This window comes from Antechinus flavipes, chromosome 1, assembly GCF_016432865.1.
Source record: "Antechinus flavipes isolate AdamAnt ecotype Samford, QLD, Australia chromosome 1, AdamAnt_v2, whole genome shotgun sequence".
Lineage (NCBI taxonomy): Eukaryota > Metazoa > Chordata > Mammalia > Dasyuromorphia > Dasyuridae > Antechinus > Antechinus flavipes.
Window position 1 is genome coordinate 680,316,412 of NC_067398.1, and position 22,247 is coordinate 680,338,658.

At 47.5% G+C, this 22,247-nt stretch overlaps 2 protein-coding genes across 2 annotated transcripts; one reads left to right on the plus strand and one right to left on the minus strand.

Annotated features, from left to right (window-relative positions):
* Window positions 1–10,834, minus strand: LOC127545334 (protein PET100 homolog, mitochondrial). Its single transcript, XM_051972539.1, has 4 exons — window positions 10,729–10,834; window positions 1,494–1,580; window positions 893–925; window positions 1–463 (listed from the first exon to the last, which is right to left on the minus strand). The coding sequence occupies exons 1-4, from the start codon at window positions 10,798–10,800 to the stop codon at window positions 386–388; spliced, it is 270 nt and encodes an 89-aa protein (XP_051828499.1). The 5' UTR covers window positions 10,801–10,834; the 3' UTR covers window positions 1–385.
* On the plus strand, window positions 10,813–21,671 carry XAB2 (XPA binding protein 2). Its single transcript, XM_051972532.1, has 19 exons — window positions 10,813–11,142; window positions 13,665–13,813; window positions 13,942–14,065; window positions 14,152–14,349; window positions 14,533–14,667; window positions 15,132–15,296; window positions 16,456–16,600; window positions 17,222–17,373; window positions 17,616–17,735; window positions 17,842–17,973; window positions 18,074–18,205; window positions 18,740–18,853; window positions 19,582–19,744; window positions 19,883–20,073; window positions 20,683–20,805; window positions 20,908–21,079; window positions 21,167–21,296; window positions 21,390–21,496; window positions 21,575–21,671. Exons 1-19 carry the CDS (start codon window positions 10,828–10,830, stop codon window positions 21,634–21,636), a joined length of 2,829 nt encoding a protein of 942 aa, XP_051828492.1. The 5' UTR covers window positions 10,813–10,827; the 3' UTR covers window positions 21,637–21,671.
* The last annotated feature ends 576 nt before the right edge of the window (window positions 21,672–22,247 follow it).

Sequence of the window (22,247 nt, forward strand, 5' to 3'; positions counted from 1 at the left end):
TGAGGGGTCAAACTGAGTTGTTATTGTCATTAGATTAAGGAATTGGGGTAGAAGAATATAAGGTTTTCTCTCAATTCTCCTTGGATGGTTATCCTGATGACTCTTAGCTAAAGCCCTGAAAGACAAGAACCAAAGTGGGGAAGGGTACAGGGTTAATGTGTGTTTGGGTGATGATGGGCGGTGGACTATTTCTCAAGGCCACAAGCTTCTACAGGTACAGTGGAGCCAGGGACTGAGGAGGGGATAGGCACCTCCAGAGTTTCTCATCAGAAGACAGAGATGAAAGGAGCCCCCTTGTAAGAGGCCCACCTCCCAACTTCTACTGTGCAGCATCCAGACTGTGGGGGGAAGGATGGGGCACTTCGATTTCCAGATAAAGCCCAGGTCACTGCTGGGCAGTCCGGAGTAGCCTCTCCTCACGCTGTTTCCGCATTCGCTCTTTAAAATCTTCTAGCTCCCGGCGCTAACATGAGTCAGAAAAGAATGTCAGAAGAGAATGCAGTTATTATCCTGCCCCACAATCCCCAGAAGCCAGCCCCGCTCCAATGGAGAATACATGGTGGGAGGGGAAGGAAAGAGTGAGGTACATGTGAGAGAAGAACCCCCAGCCAATTCCCTCCAATCTCCATAGGCTTCCCCACTGGGCTGCGCTCCTTCCTGGGCTACGGCCTCCTACACCCAGAATCTGTCTCTCACCTATTCCTTCCTGAGGAGTCTCTAGTTTTTCCTAAGTCCACAACAGGAGTTTGAGCCAAGGAGTTCTTACCTGAAACTAGGCTTTCACCTACCCTGAGTGAGAGCTGAGAGAGACACCAAAGATACTTCCACCTGCCATCCCAACTCAACCATTCCACACACACACACATATGATGGGGAAAATTTGAGGATTCACCTGGTCTTCTCGCTCCGGAGGGAAGATCTCCCGCTGCAGAAAGAGAAGAAATCACTGAAGGAGAGGGAGAAGACCAAAACAGTCATGACATTCCCCACCTCTACCCCAGCAAGGCCAGGAGAATAGGAAGAACAGTGTCCTCTTCTAGGAAAAAGAGACCTCTCGAGACCTCTGACCTTTCTCCATATTACCTCCAGTCCTTACTGCTACTTAGAAGAATGTGGTGGAGGGTGTGAGGGTAGTTCAGTTGGTAGTATTGAAAATAGTGAAAATAAAAATGTTAGGATTTTTCCCATCCAAATAGCAGAGCTAGAAGGAACCTCAGGCACCATGAAGTCCAGCCCTCCCACTGTAAAAAGTAGCAAGAGTTGGCAGCCACACAGTAAGTCAATAGCAGAGCTAGCAAAAGAAGCTGATTGTCCAGATTCCAAGTCGAAGGGTATGTCAATGCCCCATTAGGTAAAATCATCATTTGGGAAAGCACAGCAAGCCTGACTTCTGAGGCCATAGTGTGGAAAACAGGTTATGTTCTCCTCCCAGTGGGTCCCCACTTTGTTGCCAAGAACGCATCAGGCCCCTCCATCCTGAGCCCCTCATATACCTTGCGCTGAACAACATATTCCTCAAAATAATCAGCTTGGTTGGAGACCCAGAACATGGCCACTGGGAAGGTAAGGTACAGCACCATCTATAAAGGAACAAAGAATTAAGGTCATGTCTCTCCCCCTCCCTCTACTCCCTTTCCTCCCCAACCCCCCATCCCCACTTCAAAGTCAAATTTCTTTTAAAAAGTCATCTAGAGAAGACTTTTAGTCAAACAAAAATGAAATTTTAAAAAAATAATAATCATCACCAATAGAGAATAATTGTTTTGGATTTGTCTCTAACTAGGAAGCATGCAGCTAGCTTAGATATCGTTTCTCAAGATTAATGAACAACTGCATATAAAACAATTCTCACTTTGTAGAATTTCAGATTGAAACATGGATTTTCCTATTTGGGAAAGTAAAATTTTAAGTATCCATTTTTCATTTTAGAAATCAATTTGGAAAAAGAAAAAAGAGAAATCAGTTTGCTACATTACTTTCCATATATAATTGAAAATTTCTTTAGTCTTTTAAAGCCATGTTGGACTATGATTGTGAAATCTCTTTTTCTTACTGATTTTAAAAAAATAACTTCAGCCACAAATGTATTTTGAGGAATAAAAAACATACTTTGGAATATACCCATGCTGAATTCCTCCAAGTCTTTACCATCTCTCCTTGCATCTTTTCCTGCAACTGCCAGGGCCCTTTCCCTCTCTAATTATCCTTGTATAAGCTGTATTCATACTACCACCCCACTAAGAGAAAATAAATTTGAGGGCAGGGACAGTTTTTGTCTTTCTACCCCCCAGTACTTTACTCAGAGCCAAGCAAATAACAGGTATCTCACGTTTGGTGAAGTGAACCCCAGTGCAATCCAGTGTTGAACCCTATTACCCTCCTGAATTGCTCTCTCCATCATTACCAATGAACTTCTGTTCTGACAAATCCCATGGAATTTTCTTGATCCCTTTCTTCCTTCTCAAAGTGGTGTTTCTGATATTATACACCACGGGGTCTTAACCATTCTGTATCACAATCCCTTCTGTTGTCTGGTGACACCTATGAAGCCCTTCTCAAAACAATGTATTTAAATCATTGAAGGAAATGAACATAGTGAAAATAAAAATGTTAAGATTTTTTCCATCCAAATTTACCAATCCCCTCAAGCCTACCCAGGACCCTAGTCTTGGCTGCATAGGGATCATAGGAGATCCTATCTCTAGAACTGGAAGGCTTCAGAGACCATTTGGCTCAACCTCCTTTGTTTTACAGATGGGGAAATTGAAGCCCAGCACGGATGGGTCAATTCTATACCACCTAGGTTCTCTTGCCTCTTCACTGACTATTCTTTCTCTTCACTTTTCACAAACTCTTAACATAGCTACTTCTGGGAATCTGTCCTGGGCTTTCTTCTTTTCTCCTCAGGCAATCTCATTCACCTCCAAGACTTCAACTACTTACCCTATGCATATGACCCCCAAATCTGCAACTAGCTCTCACCTTCCCAAGGCCTCCTCCTCTACAATCCATCCTCTACACAGTTACCAGATTCATATTCCTAAAACATAGGAAATGAACCCAGAGAGAGTGAATGATTTGCCTACACAGCTAGTGAGGCTAGATTTGAATCCAAATCTGCCTATGTCTGATTCTAGTTCTCTAACCATTATACCACATTGTTTCAGAATCAATAGCCACTGAAATCCCCAAACTGAAGAAGTATCAGTGGCTTCCCATTGCCTCTGAGATAAAATCTTAACTTCTGTAGAGCACTTAAAGCTCTCTCCAATTTGGCTCTACTCTCTTCTTTCAAATTTCTATATTATAATATTTTACATTATTCCCTCTTACTTTACTCTCCAGTCATAGTGACCTAGTTGATGTGAATGAAATTCTGTATCCTCCATTCACACCTCTCATGCCTGGCATGCTCTGCCTTGTCTCCTCTGCACATCAGCACCCCAATTTTCCTTTAGAGCTTGGATCAAGCACTACTACCTCCAGAACTTTCTGATTTCCTCCAATTGTTAGTGCTTCCCATTATTACTTTGTAATTCCTTACCTATCCTACCTCCCCAGGAAACTGTTATATCCTTGAGAGACAAGCACTGGATTGTTTTTCTATCCAGCACCTAGCATAGTGCCCAGCATGTACATAGTAGATATTTACTAAATGCTTATAGAATTGAATTTCTGATTCCCTTCTTTCCCTACCTCTAAACTATCCTTTACTATACTTTCAGAATAACCTTCTTTATGAACAGGTTTCTGCTCATGTCACTTGATTCAAAGATCTTCAGTACCTCTTTGGAGGCTACCAAGTTCAAACTAATGAGGTTTAGAATACGGGATTCCCGGTCAGGGAACCAAAAGATGAGATTAGGGTTCCTGGTGGTCAGGGAGTTAAATGATGAGGTTGGTGGCAGATTCGGGGGTCAGGGAACCAAATGAAGAGGTTTGGGTCCCCTGAATCCCCTTAGGATTCGGCACAAGGTAGGGAGTTGTGGGAACCACCTTTTGGCAGCGCAGAGATCCTTTGTAAAGGAATTTACGAACCAGAAAAGCTGGACTGGTAAAAAGAAGTTAATTATGGGCATTGGGAAGTCAGCCTTTGCTATGTATGAATAGAAAGACTGAATTCCTTAGTGGCAAGGTCCTGGCAGAGAAACAGAGAATTTCTAGTAAAGAAATCCCAACAGAGAGGTATAAAGTCTTGTTAAGGAAATAGGTAAGAAAGATAAAGAAAGGGTAACACTGAATGAGAACATCTTTTCAGCAGGCAGAGGCTGCTGCTATGCCAGGGTGAGGTTCCTTGGCATGTTAGGTCCTCTGCAAGGACTGAACTCCAAGTTGCTGTTTTTATGAGGAAATCTGAGACAGAAATTTCAATAGAATGAGATTCCCTCAATGCTGTCACTGCCCCCAGGCCTAGAAGAGACTACTTACTGAGAGTGATTTTGAGCCAACAATAGGGGTGGATAGAAATCTAGATGTCCAGCTAAATGAAATTACTTCAACTAGTCCCACCAAGATAAACCACTTTATCTTGGTTCCCTGGGGCGGGTCTCACAGAGGCAGGGTTCAAGGAGAATTTCTCCTTAAAGGAGTTTTCAGAGAGTTTCAGAATCCCCCCTTCAGTTTCAGGTTCCCCTCGTCAAAACTATTTTGCTTGACAAGGAAGATCCTCTCCAATCTTGGGTCACTCTGCTTTTCCAATCTTATCTTATTTACTTCCTTTCAGACAAATTGGATTATTCAAAATTAAGAATCTTGAGTTTAACAGGAATCTCAGAACAAATCCAGCTCAACTCATACCTTAACAGGACTCCTCCCTATAACATCCCCCAACAAGTTCAAAAAGACACTTTTCACCAAGAGAACAAAACCTGAAAATTTTAATTTACTAAGCAAGCACTTCAATTCTTGAGGAAATTATAAAATATAACAGTGAAAGGGTGATTAGGAAACATCCAGAAATTTCCAGGAGTGGAGCCATGATAGCAGAGTACAGTCAGGAAACTGCTCAAGCTCTCCCAGTTTCCCTCAAAAATCACATGAAATCGAATCTCTGAACAGTTTGGTGGAATGAAACCACTCTACAATTCAAGAACGATCAGTATCACTGTGGTAAAAAAAATAGATTCTGGGTAAGCCAGTGAGAGGGTCTGAATCACAGCAAATCAGCAACTAAATTCCTCATTCCTAGCTCAGTAGAGGAACAAATCAGTGAGGCAGCTTCCAGTCTCAGCTCAGAAGACAAACTCTGGGAAACCAGGATGTCTCCTGCAAACACAAGGGGTTCCTTGTGTTCAAAGACAAGACTCAGAAATGCACAAGAAGAAACTTGTGACAGCGCCCTCTTTAGCCCAGGAGCAGAGTTCAACCATAAAAGTTTAAAAAAAAAAAAAAAGGAAATACCAAAAGAAAAGGAAAGAAAATAAGCAAGAAACAGAAAAGAATCTTGACCATAGAAAGCTACAATGGGGACAGGACAGACCAAAACACAAACTCAGATGAGGGCAGAATGCCTGCTGGTGTTTTTGTTCCTTCTTTAAAATATATAATATGATGGTTCTCTCTGGGAGAGAGCAGGTTTCTCGGGGAGGTTTTCTGGAGGCAGCCTTAGTTTTGGTTAAAGAGTAATAATCACCCAAAATGCAGCCAGCTGGTAAAAATGCAAACATTTATTTTCCCCTTCCAAAACAGCCCAGTTAGTTGAGCCCTATCTCTCTGCTTGGTTCTAAGAGTTCTTGCAGCTTTGTCCTTTGCTTCTGCCTCTGCTTTCTTCAACCTCCAATTCAGCTCCAAGTTGAATCTGTCTTGCCTCCGAGAGAGGGTTTCTGGCTCTCAATCTCCCAGAGTGCTCTGTGTCTGCACCAGAGTGCTCCTCTCCAAACTAATTCAGCTGAGCTCCCTTGACAGGGTTCATATATGACTCTTCTGAGAGAATGGGATTATAGATTTTCTCCCAGAGTGCTCTCTGGCCCTAAGAGCTTCAAGGGTGGTGTGAATTCACAAAGTTTGTGTACTTTGTGAATCTCCCATACTTGTGAACTCCAATGAGTACTTAAATATTTCTTGCTTATATGAGCTCTCTAAAGGTGTGAACACAAGCATTGTATCAATTAGTTCTACTTAGTACCTTGTTTCAGGTTCTGGCCCAAAACATCTCCTTGTAAGATTAGATCAATGATACTGAACCATGCTAAATTAGATAATTATTGTCTCTATCAACTCTAATGACTTAATAATTTGTAAAGATTCCAATAAATGTCCACAGAGGAAATCTCAAAGAGTGATATGAATTGGTTTCAAGTCCAAAAAGGCTACTTAAAAGTGCTCATGAAAGACTTTAAAAGGCAATAATAAATGTAGAAGAAAAAAATGAGAAAGGAAATGAGAAGTATGCATGAGAGAGACAACAGCTTGAAAAAAAAAAAAAGAAAAAAATTGTCTGAAGAAAATAACTCCTTAAAACAATAGAATTAGCCAAATGGAAAAAGATACACAAAAGCTAATTGAAGAAAACAACATATTAAAAACTAGAACCAGGACAATGGAAGCTCATGAGTGTGAGGCATCAAGAATAAGTCAAACTAAAAAAGAATGAAAAAATGAAAGAAAATGTGAAATACTTCATTGAAAAAAATAAATCTAGAAAAGAAAATTTAAAGATTATTGGCCTATTTGAAAGCCATGACCAAAAAAAGAGCCTAGATAACATTCTACAAGAAATCATTAAGGAAAATTGCCCCAATATTCTAGAAATAGAGGGGGAAATACTGATTGAAAGAATCCCTCTATCACTTTCAGGAAAAGATCCTTCCTTGAGAAACCATGAAACATCTAGAAAAGAAACATTGAGTCAGTTTAGCTTCATCAAAGACAGGCCATGCAAGACTAACTTTATTTCCTTTTCTGAAAGGGTTACGAATAGCTTAAACTGAAGATACAGTTTCCTTGCATCTTAACAAATATTTGATGAAGTATCTTATTCTATTCTTATGGAAAACATAGGAAGGCATAGACTCCAATATAATTTATTATTATTTAGTCATTTCTGACTTCTTACAAACCCATCCAGCTCATTTTACAGAGGAGGAAACACAGGCAAATAGTTAAGTGACTTGTCTCAGCAAATTGAGTGGATGCCCATCATTTGGGAAATAGTTGAGTAAGTTGCAGTATTGGAATGTAATGGAATGTTATTGGTCTATGCGCAGGGGTCCTCAAACTACGGCCCGCGGGCCAGATGCAGCAGCTGAGGATAATTATCCCCCTCCCCCAGGGCTATGAAGTTTCTTTATTTAAAGGCCCACAAAACAAAGGTTTTGTTTTTACTATAGTCCAGCCCTCCAACAGTCTGAGGGACAGTGAACTGGCCCCCTATTTAAAAAGTTTGAGGATCCCTGGTCTATAGAAATGATGAGCAGGGTGATTTCAGAAAAGCCTGGAAAGATTTACATGAACTGATGCTGAGTGAAGTGACCAGAACCAAGAATACACTGTATAGAGTAACAACAAAATTATGTGATGATCAACTATAATAGACACAGTTCTTTTCAACAACACAGTAATTCCAGTAAACTTGTGATGGAAAGGGCCATCTACATCCAGAGAGAATACTATGGAGACTGAAGGGAATAGGAATATAATATTTTCACCTTGTTATTGTCTGTTTGCTTGTTTTTTTTTTCCTTTCTCATGGTTTCCCATTTGATCTGATTTTTTTTAATTTAAATTTTTTATTATAGCTTTTTATTTATAAGACATATGCATGGGTAATTTTTCAGCATTGACCCTTGCAAAACCTTCTATTCCAACTTTCCCCTCCTTTCCTCCACACCCTCCCCCAGATGGCAGGTAGACCAATACATGTTAAATATGTTAAAGTATATGTTAAATACAATATATGTATACATATCCATAGTTATTTTGCTGCACAAGAAAAATTGGATTTAGAAATAAGTCAAATTAACCTGAGAAGGAAAACAAAAATGCAAGCAGACAAAAACAGTGGAATTGGAAATACTATGTTGTGGTTAACACTCCTTTCTTAGAGTTCTTTTGCTAGGTGTAGCTGGTTCTCTTCACTATTAAACTAATGGAACTGATTTGGTTCATCTCATAGTTGAAGAGAGCCACGTCCATCACATCATATAGTAGTGTTGTTGAATTATATAATGATCTCCTGGTCCTGCTTATTTCACTCAGCATCAGTTCATGTAAGTCTCTCCAGGACTTTCTGAAATCATCCTGCTGGTCATTTCTTATCAAACAATAATATTTCATAACATGCATATACCACAATTTATTCAGACATTCTCCAATTGATGGGCATCCATTCAATTTCCAGTTTTTAGCCACTACAAAAAGGGCTGCCACAAACATTTTTGCACATACAGATCCCTTTCCCTTCTTTAAGATCTCTTTGGGATATAAGCCCAGTAGTAACACTGCTGTTCATCTGATTTTTCTTGCACAATATGACAAATATGGAAATATATTTTTTTAATTGCATATATTTAACTTATATCATATCACTTGTCTTGAGAGGGAGAAGAAAAAGGAGGGAGAAAAATTTGGAACACAAAGTTTCAAAAAAAAAAAAAGAAAAAAAAGAAAGAAAAACAAATGAAAATACAGATCATATATCACTTTCCAAAAAAAGAAGTAGTAGTTAATTGTCCCAGGTCACAAAGTTAGTATATGTCTGAAATCAGATTTGAACTCAAGAAAAGGAATCTTTTTGACTTTAAGCCCAATGATATATCCATTTCAACACCTAACTGTCCTGTATCACAATTACATATTTTTAAAACTAGTTGAAAGACCAAAGTCAAAGAGGAATGTCATTAGGGTTTCAGTGTCAATAAACAGGTCTTCAGTGAAGTGGCCCGAGTGGCCCAAAGATCTATGTTCCACTCTTAGCATTTTTAGTTAAATATTTGGATAAAGGCTGAATAGACAGCATGCTTATCAAGTTTGTAGATGACAAAGAATATGAATAGACAATTTTCAGATGATGACATTGAAACTATCTTCACTCATATGAAAGAGTTTTCCAAATCACTATTGATCAGAGAAATGCAAATTAAGACAACTTTGAGATACCACTACATACCTGTCAGATTGGCTAGAATGACAGCGAAAGATAATGATGAATGTTGGAGGGGATGCGGGAAAACGGGGACACTGATGCATTGTTGGTGGAGTTGTGAAAGAACCCAACCATTCTGGAGAGCAATCTGGAATTATGCCCAAAAAGTTATCAAACTGTGCACACCCTTTGATCCAGCAGTGTTTCTCCTGGGCTTATACCCCAAAGAGATACTAAAGAAGGGAAAGGGACCTGTATGTGCATGAATGTTTGTGGCAGCCCTGTTTGTAGTGGCTAGAAACTGGAAATTGAATGGATGCCCATCAAGTGGAGAATGGCTGGGTAAATTGTGGTATATGAATGTTATGGAATATTATTGTTCTATAAGGAATGACCAGCAGGATGAATACAGAGAGGCTTGGAGAGACTTACATGAACTGATGCTGAGGGAAATGAGCAGAACCAGGAGATCATTATATACCTCAACAATGATACTGTAGGAGGATGTATTCTGATGGAAGTGGATTTCTTTGACAAAGAGAAGATCTAACTCAGTTTCAATTGATGAATGATAGACAGAAGTAGCTAAACCCAAAGAAAGAACACTGGGAAATGAATGTAAACTGTTTTCATGTTTGTTTTTTTTCTTCCCAGGCTATTTTTATTTTCTGAATCCAAGTCTTCCTGTGCAACAAGAGAACTGTTCGGTTCTGCACACATATATTGTATCTAGGATATACTGTGACCTATTTAACATGTAAAGGACTGCTTGCCATCTAGGGGAGGGGGTGGAGGGAGGGAGGGGAAAAATCGGAACAGAAGCGAGTGCAAGGGATAATGTTGTAAAAAATTACCCATGCATATGTACTGTCAATAAAAAGTTATAATTATTAAAAAAAAAGTTTGTAGATGACATAGAACTAAGAATTAGATAAGAAGAATTAATATACTGTAAGAACACCGAGCTAAACCTGAAAAGATGAAATTCAATATGGACAAATGCAAAATCTTAGATTTGGGTTTAAAAAATCAACTTCAAAAGCATAGGATGAAGGGAGTCAAGGCTCAATTGAAGTTTGAGGAGGAAAAAATCTGAAAGTTTTTAGTAAACTCAATATAAGGTAGTCATTGAGTGGTAGGGGGGAAAAAAACAACTAATGGGATTCTGGGGAAAAAGTCAAGAGAATTAGGAAGGTGACAGAAAGTGTGGAACAAGGACAGAAAGTTATGTTTGGAGTTGGATTCCAGTTCAGCCTTTAATATAGGTTAGCTGAGTAACCCTGGGCAAAGCATTAAATCTGTACTTGTTTTAAGCGATCCTCTGTGAGTACAAGTTAAAGAGAAGGTTCTGACCAGCACCGAGAGGAGTCCTCCTGGGGGCTCTCTATCCCTACGAAGTCACGGATCCAGAACAATCTTCTATAGCACCCCACAATAAGGCTCTATAGCAAAAAACGCTGCCTGACCACGACGCAGAGAGGGGTAAGGGAGGGGGCGGTCAATAGCTCTCGAGACTAAAAGTCTGCGGGTAGCTGGTGAAGGGGATTCTTATTCAGCCTCTAGATTCCATTTCCAAAGCTCCTTCCCACTCCCGACACAGGCCCCGGGAAAAACAATTGCACCCGCCCCAGGCCCCAAGCACTGACCCGAAAAACCTCCAGCTTCACCCCCATCCTGTCGGGTCCGACGGCTGCTTCCGCCAGTCTCTGAAACCACATCCGCCCAAAGCCAAACTCCGCAGCAAGATGTGTGATCATTGGTTAGAACCCAAGGCTGGATGCTGGAGCCTATTGGCCCTAGAGGTCCAAAGCGGAAGCAAGAGGAGGTGGTGTCCCGCCTCTTCTCCTAGTCCAGAGCAGGCGGAAGTTGTTTTGAGGAAGGGCACGGAAGTGGGTTGCAGCTGGCCAATGAGGAACAGCGCTAGGACGGATGGAGGCGGGATCACAGTGTTAAGGCTAGTGACTACAGCCCGGGAAGAAGCGGGGATGCCCGAGATCGGGGATGCAGTCCCAGCTGAGGCAAAGCTGAAGACTAGACCTGAGAGACCCGACCTCTTCTTCGTGAGTACGAGCGGGAGGAGCGCACAGACGCTGTGTGCTCCACGAGGCGGCGGGCGGGCTCGGAAACCTAGGATGGGGAGCCAGCCCGACGGAGGCAAGGAGTGCGCAGGCGCGGCTCCGGGAGCCTAGGCGAGAGTGCGAGCGCGTGAAAAAGCCTCCGCTAACCTGGGAATGGGCGAGGTGGAGGCTTCTATCATCTGGGCGCTTTTCTCTGGTGCATTTCTTGAGACAAAGCGGAGCGGGGCTCAGGGTGAACCCTAGGAAACCACTGTAACTTCTTGAGCGAAGCCGAGAAAAAGATCAGGACCTTAAAGAGCTCCCCAGGTGCTGAGATCTGCTCAGAAATCCCCAGTAAACCGCAGACTCTTTTGCGTGGTATTCCAGGCTTGCCACAATGTAGCCTCTTTCCAAATGTGTTATTCCCCTCTTGAGACACAGGGCTGCCAACTGGATCCTGTTCTTCCTGTCTCCGGTGCCCCCTTCTTCACCTGTTGAATTTCTGGCTTACCTCTTAAAGCCCAGCCCGTCCGTCCTCTCCTCCGGGAAACGTTCCTAGATCTCCCGCTGAGTCAGTTAAACCTTTTCAGACTTCACCCAGCCTCGTGCCCCCTCTGCTGCACTTAGTCAGACTACGCGGTTTTCTGCAATGATGCCTTTTTCTTAAACTAAACTACAGAAGGGCTGGGACAAAGTCTTATCATGGCAACGTCTCTTTGGGCATGGGGAAAAATTTTAAGAAAAAAGATTCTATTGTTCCTCTGCTTGGATCCAGGAGGTAGAAGCGAGGAATGGAAATTTAATAGAAGTGGATCTAGATTTGTTGTTAGGAAAAGCATAAAGTTAGTGCTGTCCCACAAGATTCTAGATTCCTCATCATTGGACATCTTCAAGCTGAGGCAGCATTTCCACTTTGGGGGATAGAGCTGAGAGTGGAGTCAGGATGATCACTCTCAGACAATACCTCCGGGCAAGGCACTTAATTACTATTTGCCTCAGTTTCCTCATCTGTAAAAATGGGGGTGATAATAGCACCAACTTCCCAATTGTTATCAGAATGAAATGAGATAATAATTGCAAAGTACTTAGTACAGTGCCCGGCATATGTGAATGTTAGCTGTAATCGTTAAGCACTTAGTATAGTGTCTGGCACACTATAAGTAAATTATGTGAATCTTAACTATTTTAATTATTAAAGTACTTAGTACAGTATCTGACACATAGTATGTGCTATGTGAATGTTAGCTAATGTTATTAAAGCACATAACATAGTAAACTCTTTGTAAATATTATTATTATAATAAATATGTAGACTGAATGCCCTTTGAGGTCCATTCAGGTCTAAGATTCTGTAATTACTTAAGCTCTATATCAGTGCCTTGTGAAATACTTTGCTGTAAAGGTATTTACTAAATATGGAGTGAATTGAGTTGGATCAGAACTGGCTGTAGAATGCAAGCCCTTGACAGTCTGGCAGAATGATGAGGGTTGGAGAGATGGGAGCCAAAGAGAAGACTATTGCTATGATGAGTGAGGATAGAGAGAAAAGAGGATGTTTCTTTTCTTTCTTTTTTTTTTTAAACAGGGAAAAATTGTTCTTTTTTTTCTTTTTTTTAATATAACTTTTTATTGACAGTACATATGCCTGGGTAATTTTTTACAACATTATCCCTTACACTCTCTTCTGTTCCGATTTTTCCCCTCCCTCCCTTCACCCCCTCCTCCAGATGGCAAACAGTCCTATACATGTTAAATATGTTATAGTATATCCTAGATACATTATATGTGCACAGAACCATACAGTTCTCTTGTTGCACAAGAAGAGTTGAATTCAGAAGGTAAAAATAACCTAGGAAGAAAAACAAAAATATAAGTAGTCAAGAGGATGTTTCTAAGGAACTCTGAGCCAGATGCAGAGACTAGATAACATGGGGAAATAAGGTAATGGAGGATTTAGAATTGGAAGATTATTTTATTAGACCACCAAACCCGGCAGGAACCCTACAGCAACATCTGTCCCATCAAAGACATAGACGGACAGTCTCAGAATTAGAAGAGACTTCAGTGGCTAATACAACCTATACCCAAACAAGAATTCCTTCTACATCAAGCTTAATAGGTGATCACCTTGCCATTTCATGAAGGCTTCAAAAAAGGGGGAACCCACTACCTCCAGGGTATCTCATTCTGCTTTGAGATAATTCCAGGTATTAGAAAATTTTTCCTATGAAACCTAAAACTACCTAAATATGTTACTTTTGCCAGTAACCTGCAAGCTGGGTGCTTGCACAGAGAGGGGATGGGAATTTAGTGATTAAACTGAAAAGGTCCTTGGAGCGGGAAGCCCAGAAATGAAGTGATTTGCTCAGCATCACGCAGTAAGTGTAGATGATGGGATTGTCAACCTGGTCAACCTGATTCCAAACGCAGGACTTGTCTCAGTGAAATCCCTTATTGCTGGGGTGAGTATTGGAATGAAAGAGGCCTGACTTAGTAGAGATACTCTGGCCTTTTGTCTTCCTTAGGAAGAGGAAGATTTGCAGTATGAGGAGGAAATCCTTCGCAATCCTTTCTCCGTCAAGTGTTGGTTTCGGTATATCGAGTTCAAGCAGAGCGCATCGCAGGCTGTGCTCAATCTGCTCTATGAGCGAGCCCTCAAGGAGCTTCCTGGGAGGTAAGGGACCCTCCAGCTTTCCAGCCTCCCCTCCTTCCCCTTCCCCCACAGGGTACTTCAGTATAGGAAGGTGGAACTGGGGCAAGGAAAAGTGAAAGGCTCTGATGGTGTTCCCTCTCGTCACCCAGTTACAAGCTTTGGTATCACTACCTGAAAGCCCGCCGGGCCCAGGTGAAGCGTCGCTGTGTGACTGACCCTGCCTATGAGGATGTCAACAACTGCCATGAGCGGGCTTTGGTCTTCATGCACAAGGTGAGTCCTCGGGACCAGGGGGCAGAAGGAGTCTGGGCCTGGAGAGAGGGGAATGTGAGGGGACCTCTGCCTTCTCCCTGCTCCAGATGCCGCGTCTGTGGTTGGATTACTGCCAGTTCTTGATGGAGCAAGGTCGTATTACTCGGACCCGGCGCACTTTTGACCGTGCTCTGAGAGCTCTGCCCATCACTCAGCACTCGCGCATCTGGCCCCTCTATCTTCGATTTGTACGTTCCCACCCTCTGCCTGAGACTGCAGTGCGTGTGTACCGCCGCTTCCTCAAGGTGAGCCAGGCAGGGGAGTGGGTGGCCGATCATGCTGCTGTATGATTTCCTGTCCTGTGCCCTCTGACCCCCAAAACCCAATGAAATGAGCCCCGGAGAAGGAGAGGACAAGGACATCGTGAGGCAGGGGGTAGGGGCGACACAGCAAAACACTGACCATTTTCTTTTTTGGGGTGTCCCCAGCTGAGCCCCGAGAGTGCTGAGGAATATATCGAGTATCTACGATCCATTGACCGGCTGGACGAGGCAGCTCAGCGCCTGGCAACCGTGGTCAATGACGAACGATTTGTGTCCAAGGAAGGAAAGTCCAACTACCAGGTCAGGCTCCCCTGCCCAGCCCCCGGCCCCCTTCAGAGCTCCCAGGAGGCCCCGAAGACCCAAACTTGCCCTCCCCACACAGATGCTTACACGGCCACACAGGCACACACGCTCATGGCATTGCTGAGATCCAGAGCAGGCAAGGACTTGGCAGGTCATCAGTTTCAACCCCTCACTTTGCAGATGAGGAAAATGAGGCCCCCAGAAGAGAAGAGGCTGTCTGCGATCACCTAGGTAATAAGTAGCAGGACCAGGCTTCGGGTCCCGGAGCTCCTGGGACTCCAGACCTGGAGAGCTTGTAAGGACAAGCTCTTACACCTTGCCGCCTTCTTGGCTATCACAGTCCCGTACGCTGACTCATAAACCTCATGCACTCACACTCACACTCACACACACACCCCTCCCAAGCTCCACGCAAGGGCCCACGGAGCTGTGGGCTGAGCCTTTCTCCCTCTTCTCTCCAGCTGTGGCATGAACTGTGTGACCTGATCTCCCAAAATCCTGACAAAGTGCAGTCCTTAAATGTGGGCGCCATCATCCGAGGGGGTCTCACGCGCTTCACTGACCAGCTCGGCAAGCTCTGGTGCTCCCTGGCTGACTACTACATCCGAAGTGGACACTTTGAGAAGGTACCGGCCTGGGCCTGGGGTGGGACTGAGCTAGAACTCATGAACCCTGTCCAAATTATCTGAAGTCTGACCTTGTCCCTCTTCCCTCAAGAACCTTCAGTAACAATAATGATAGCTGACATTAGGTAAGCACCTACTGTGTGCCAAACACTTAGTATTATCTCAATTGATCCTCATTATCAATCCTGGCAGGAATGGGCTCTTATTATCCCCATTTTACAGGTGAAGAAACTGAGGCAAAGAGTTAATGATAGGACTTATCCAGGGTAGACATGTCAGCTAGGTAGTATCTGAGGCCAGATGTATACTAGTCCTTTTTTTGCTTGTTTCTTTTTTTTTTTCTTTTTTCTTTTTCTTTACTTATTTATTTTTATTAAAGCTTTTTGTTTTCAAAACACATACATGGACAATTCTTCAATGTTGACCCTTGCAAAACCTTGTATTCAAATGTTTCCCCTTTCCCCTCTCCTAGATGGCAAGTAGTCCAATATATGTTAAGCCCAGTGTTCTGGGCACTATAAGCGCCTGACACCAGTATCCCCTGTGATGCTGCTGTTGTCTGCCCTTGACATCCCATTTCCCATTTCTTGCCTTGCCCAGAGCTCTCTTCCCCGTGCCTGGGGTCTCCCCCCTCCTGGCTTCTTTTCAGGAGGGTTCCTGGACCACCTTCCAGGGGAGGCCTTTCCTGGCCCCATTGGTTAGTGTTCTTTCCCTTCTATGCCTCCAGTGATCATGAAGGCTCTTGTCTGTTTCTATGTTATATCTGTCTCTTCCAGTAAAATGTTAGCTTTTTGAGGACATGATTTGTTTTTTTTTTTTTTTTTTTTTTTGTGCCATGAACACTATAGGCACTTAATAAATGCTGATTAGATAGGATAGTATGTTTTAATTAATTTTTCCAGTTATCAAACATTTATTTAACTCTCAAGTTTTATGTGGTATTTCCTTCACAAAAGTCCTAGGAGTTCTATAGGAGCAAATTTTAATCCTTTTGTACAGATGTAGAAGGCGATGTTCTCAGGATAATAGAATATATCAGTATTAGAAGCAGGGCTCTTTACAGTCACTTTCTGGTTTCTAACACTGGGCACTGCCCAAGATGGACACAAGACATCCAAGGGGGAGCCAGAATATGTTCCTGATGCTCTCTGTCTCTCAGGCCCGTGACGTGTATGAGGAAGCAATCCAGACAGTGATGACCGTACGAGACTTTACCCAGGTGTTTGACAGCTATGCCCAGTTTGAGGAGAGCATGATTGCAGCCAAGATGGAGACAACTTCTGAGCTGGGGCGAGAGGAAGAAGGTGAGGGGAGGGAGGGGGTGGGATAGAGATAGAGCCAGAAGAACCAAGCCATGTGGAATGTGGTCTAGAGGGTGGACACCTCAGAGACACCAGGCCCTGCAGCATGGAGGGTGGGCACCTCAGAGGGACCAGGCCCTGCAGGCTGGAGGGTGGGCACCTCAGAGGGACCAGGCCCTGCAGGCTGGAGGGTGGGCACCTCAGAGGGACCAGACCCTGCAGCGTGGATGGTGGACACCTCAGAGGCGCTAGACCCTGCAGGCTGGAGGGTGGGCACCTCAGAGGGACCAGACCCTGCAGGCTGGAGGGTGGGCACCTCAGAGGGACCAGACCCTGCAGCGTGGATGGTGGACACCTCAGAGGCGCTAGACCCTGCAGGCTGGAGGGTGGGCACCTCAGAGGGACCAAGCCATGCAGGCTGGAGGGTGGGCATTTCAGAGGTGCCAGGCCCTGCAGGCTGGAAGGTAGGCACCTCAGAGGGACCAGGCCCTGCTGGCTGGAGGGTGAGCACCTCAGAGGGGCTGTCATGCCAGCTGAAGGGCAAATACCTCTAGAGTATTTGGAGGCCACTTGGAGGGTTCTCTTTTATCCCCTGGCCCATTGGTGCTGCTGTTTTTGCCTCAGATGACGTGGACCTGGAGCTACGTTTGGCGCGCTTTGAGCAGCTTATCAGCCGCCGGCCCCTCCTCCTCAACAGTGTCCTGCTACGCCAGAACCCACACCATGTGCATGAGTGGCACAAGCGAGTGGCCCTGCATCAGGGCCGACCCAGAGAGGTGAGGACCCTTCCAGACCCAGAGCCCCTTCCCTTCCTCCGCTCCCTCTGCCCATCCTGACCGCCGTTCCCACACAGAGATCCCTACCTTTTCCCCGCCCCCGTCCCCTGAAGCATCCTTCTGAACTCGGAGCCTCTCTCCTCCCCATCCCACCTCCTGCCCATCCTGCCCCAGCATCCCCAGCCGCCTCATTCCACACAAGCCCATGCGAGCAGCCAAGGCCTCCCTTCTGCCTCCTCCAGGTCATCAACACATACACTGAGGCCGTACAGACCGTGGATCCCTTCAAGGCCACAGGCAAACCCCACACACTGTGGGTCGCCTTTGCCAAGTTCTATGAGGATAACGGGCAGCTGGATGATGTGAGCTGGAGGGGAGGGGAACGTGGGGGAAGCCGGGAGACTGTGGGAGGTTGTTGGTGGATCTGGTTCCATCTGAAGCCCCAGGTGACTCTTCTTGCCTGCCCAGGCCCGCACCATCCTGGAGAAAGCCACCAAGGTGAACTTCAAACAGGTGGAGGATTTGGCCAGTGTCTGGTGTGAGTACGGCGAGATGGAGCTCAGGCACGACAACTATGACCAGGCCCTGCGGCTGCTGCGGGTGAGTGGCTGTCATGGGGAAGGGCCCGAGGGTAGGGCAGGCAGGAGCTCACCTTTGGGGGGTTGTGGTGACCCCAGGTGTGTTTTCTTTTCCCCTGCAGAAGGCGACTGCCCTGCCTGCCCGCCGGGCCGAGTACTTTGACGGTTCTGAGCCTGTGCAGAATCGGGTCTACAAGTCCTTGAAGGTGTGGTCTATGCTGGCTGACCTGGAGGAGAGTCTGGGCACCTTCCAGGTGAGTGCTCCCCAGGGAACCTTCAAAAACACCTTGGCACAGCTCCAAAGGCGCGCCCTTCCTCCCCCAGGTGGCTTCCCAAAGCCTTTCCTGAGTCCTGGTCAGTAACGACCTTTAGTCGCCTCGTTCACCCTTCTGGAGCACTTGTTCCCCAGAAGGGAGAGGTGATCTGGGCACCCAGGGTGCGGCACAGGGCCCCGGCCCCCAAAAGCTGGGCCATGATCTCTGTTAGCACCCTCGCTCCTGGCCCCACCCCACCTAGACTGCAAAGGCACAGGTGACACCATCCCCCAATCTCTCCCAGTTCAAGCATGGCTGTCACCCAGTGGGCTCTTAATGACCATTAGGTCATGGATTAAGCAGCCACGTGCACTGGTCCCAAGGGAGGTCAAGTCAATCCCAGACTGTCCCTGCTGGGGGCACACACCCAGAGCACCGTGTCCCCACGTGGGAAGAGCAGAGGAGGGGTCTGAGTCAGGGGAGATGGTGTCCCCCCCGCCATGTGCCCCATTTGTGTCCCATCCCTGTCCACAGTCCACCAAGGCCGTGTACGAGCGGATCCTGGATCTGCGCATTGCCACCCCCCAGATCGTCATCAATTATGCCATGTTCCTGGAGGAGCACAGTTACTTTGAAGAGAGCTTCAAGGTGAGTGAGGAGAGCTGCCATTTCTGGGCCAGTTTACAAAGGGCTTCCCTCGCAGGGAAGATGCAGGGCCAAGCAGTTCCTGCTCAAGCCGCACTAGCTTCACTTGAGGAAGCGGTTTGCTCAGGGCCTTCCCGGGGGCCAGCGCAGTGCCAGGCTCTGGGGGAGGGAAGTGTCACCATCCTGGAGAATCCCTCCAGGGACATGGTAGCGATCCACATGTGATGGCTGTCATGGGGGAGTCAGATTGTACGCTTCCCTTTGGTCCCAGAGGCAGAAGGAGGAGCGATGGGAGGCCTGAGAGAAGCACAGATTTCCTGGCAATTAGGGCTGTGTGGTAAAGGCCTCCCCAGAGGTCTTCCAGGAAAGGCAGGGGTGTAGCAGAAGGGGACGTCCTGCCTTGGGGGGGGCTTAAATGAGATGGATGCTAAGGTTTCGGAGATTGCATGAGACAGGAGAAATATTGTGCTGCCCGTTTTACAGATGAGAAAGCAGAGGCAGATTAGCACAGAATTTGGTATCAAAAGAGCCTGGGTTTGAATGGAGGCCCTCGCCGACCTTTAGTGCCTTGGAGACCCCGGACAACTTCTGGCCTCTTCCTTCAGGGTGGGATGAGCAAATAACTAGAAAACTGGGCTTGGCTCCGGCTCCGGGATCTCAGCCCCAGACTTCTGTCACGTGGATGCAGGCGCGTTCTCGGGGCAAGCTTCATGTCTCCCCTTCCTTTCCAGGCCTACGAGCGGGGTATCTCACTTTTTAAGTGGCCCAATGTGTCGGACATCTGGAGCACATACCTGACCAAGTTTATTGCTCGTTATGGAGGCCGCAAGCTGGAGCGGGCCCGGGACCTGTTCGAACAAGCGCTGGATGGCTGCCCCCCCAAATACGCCAAAAGTGAGGGGCCATGAGGGAGGGGAGGCCCCAGTGGAGATGGGCGGGCCCTGTGTGTCTGGGAAGAAAGGGATTCAGGGTAGGCTCAGCGCGTGCTTTCTGAGCAGCTCCAGGCCCTGACGTTCTTCTCCCACATCTCAGCTCTCTACCTGTTGTATGCCCGGCTGGAGGAAGAGTGGGGGCTGGCCCGCCATGCCATGGCAGTGTACGAGCGGGCCACCCGCGCCGTGGAGCCCTCCCAGCAGCACGAAATGTTCAACATCTACATCAAACGCGCCGCCGAGATCTATGGGGTCACCCACACCCGCAGCATCTACCAGAAAGCCATCGAGGTGCCAGGACGGGTGGGGCTGGGAGTCAGGGTCGGCAGTGGGATAGGGCATAGAGCCAGGAGAAAGCCACGTCAGGGCCTTGCCCTTCCACCGTCTTGGGTTTCTTTCCTCGGACGCCTCCAGCCTTCTCTGCTTTCCCAGTTTTCCCACCTTGAGCCTTGAAACACATGCTCTCTAAGATCTCATCTGGTGATTCACCAACCCTGCCTTTTCCCCGGCCCACTCCGCCCAGTGCTTGGAGCCCCCCCTCTTCTCTCTGTGCCCAGCCCCGCTGCCAAGCATTGGCCCGCTTCCTGGGGTCAGACCCCTCTCAGTCTAGCCACAAGTTAGGGGGACCTGCACACCCCCAGGAGCTGGAGATGGAAGGAGGAGTAAAAAGCAGTAGAACCCAGGGCTGGAGACTGGGCCTCTGTGCTCACTGGCGGCCCCCGCTGGGAGGTGGGCTGAGGATGAAGACGTCGTAGCCGGCATCCTCGGCAGGAAGAGATGGGGCTCTTCCGGTCATCCTGGGGGCGCTAGAGTGACTGAGGAGGCTGCCTTCGGGGTATCTGCCTGGGGGGGCACAGTGGCCCAGCCCCCTCACGCCCCACTCTCTCCTCGGGGTTTCAGGTGTTGTCGGACGAGCACGCACGAGAAATGTGTCTTCGCTTTGCTGATATGGAGTGTAAACTGGGGGAGATCGACCGGGCCCGGGCCATCTACAGCTTCTGCTCACAGATCTGCGATCCTCGGGTAGGGGGCCTGAGGCTCAGGAGGGGCGGGGGCAGGGGCAGGGGCGAGCATCCTGGGCTGGCGGGGCCCCCTGACCGCCTCCCCTGTGCTGCCCACCCGCAGACGACAGGAACGTTCTGGCAGACGTGGAAGGACTTCGAGATCCGGCACGGGAACGAGGACACCATCCGTGAGATGCTCCGGATCCGGCGCAGCGTCCAGGCCACGTACAACACACAGGTCAACTTCATGGCCTCCCAGATGCTGAAGGTGTACAGCAACGCCACAGGCACCGGTGAGCCGCAGCCCCTCAGGCCAGCCCGCGTCCCTCGGCGGCCCCTCGCCGCCAGTGCCGGGGCCTGACCCTCCTCTCTCCCCCCAGTGTCCGACCTCGCCCCTGGACAGAGCGGGATGGACGACATGAAGCTGCTGGAGCACCGGGCCGAGCAGCTGGCGGCCGAGGCGGAGCGGGACCAGCCCTCGCGCTCCCAGGGCAAGATCCTCTTTGTCAGGTGGGCCCCAGAGTCTGGGAGGCGGGCAGGGTCGGGCCTGGGACTGCGGGCCTTGGGCGGGGCCGGGACTGAGGGCCAGCTTCCTTTCCCCAGGAGTGACGCCTCCCGCTCGGAGCTGGCCGAACTGGCCCAGCAGGCCAACCCTGAGGAGATTGAGATAGGGGAGGAGGAAGAGGAAGAGGAGGACCTGCAGCCCAATGGTGAGTGGGGGGGCCCCCAGCACGCCAGCCCTGGCCCTGGTTGGGACGGCTCCTCACCTCCCCCCTTCCTTTCCCCAGAGGTGTCGCTGGAGCAGCAGAGCGTGCCGTCCACCGTCTTTGGGAGCCTCAAGGAAGACTGATGCCGATCACCCACAATAAATTCTTTATGTTTGTACTTCTCTCAGCCGCGGGTTTTATGCAAACACATGTGAACACACCCAGTTCTGGCTTTCTGGGGAGGGGTCGGTACGGCACGGTCACCTGCCCAGCTGGGGCATGCTGGGAGTCACCACCCCACGTGGCAGTGCCCGCTGGCCCAGGGCCCGGGCTCACCTCCTCCTACGTAGCAGAACGGCGGCCAAAGTACTCGGCCCAACCCCCCACCTTGTAGAGCTGGTTCCTGGCCCTGAGCCCCGGGGAGCAGGAAGCAGACCGGCACCCCCGCTCCCGACACTCCCCCTTGGGCCAGTGCCCGAGCACACTGTGTACGATAGAGCCGGGCCATCTGCCCCACGAGAAATGGGGCCTCCTTGGGGGGCCAGACCAGGAGCTTCACTTGACCATAACCACCCACTTCAGCTGCCCTGAGGGTCAACCCAGGCTGATTCGGCCCTAGCCAAGCTTCGCTCCCTCCTCTGGCCTATTGTGCTAATCTCTTTAATCTCCACTCGCGCCTTCCCAATCCTTCCTGTGTAACAGGCACCTCAGTTCTGGTCATCTAAGTGTGCCATGGCTGGTACCGGATTACGTT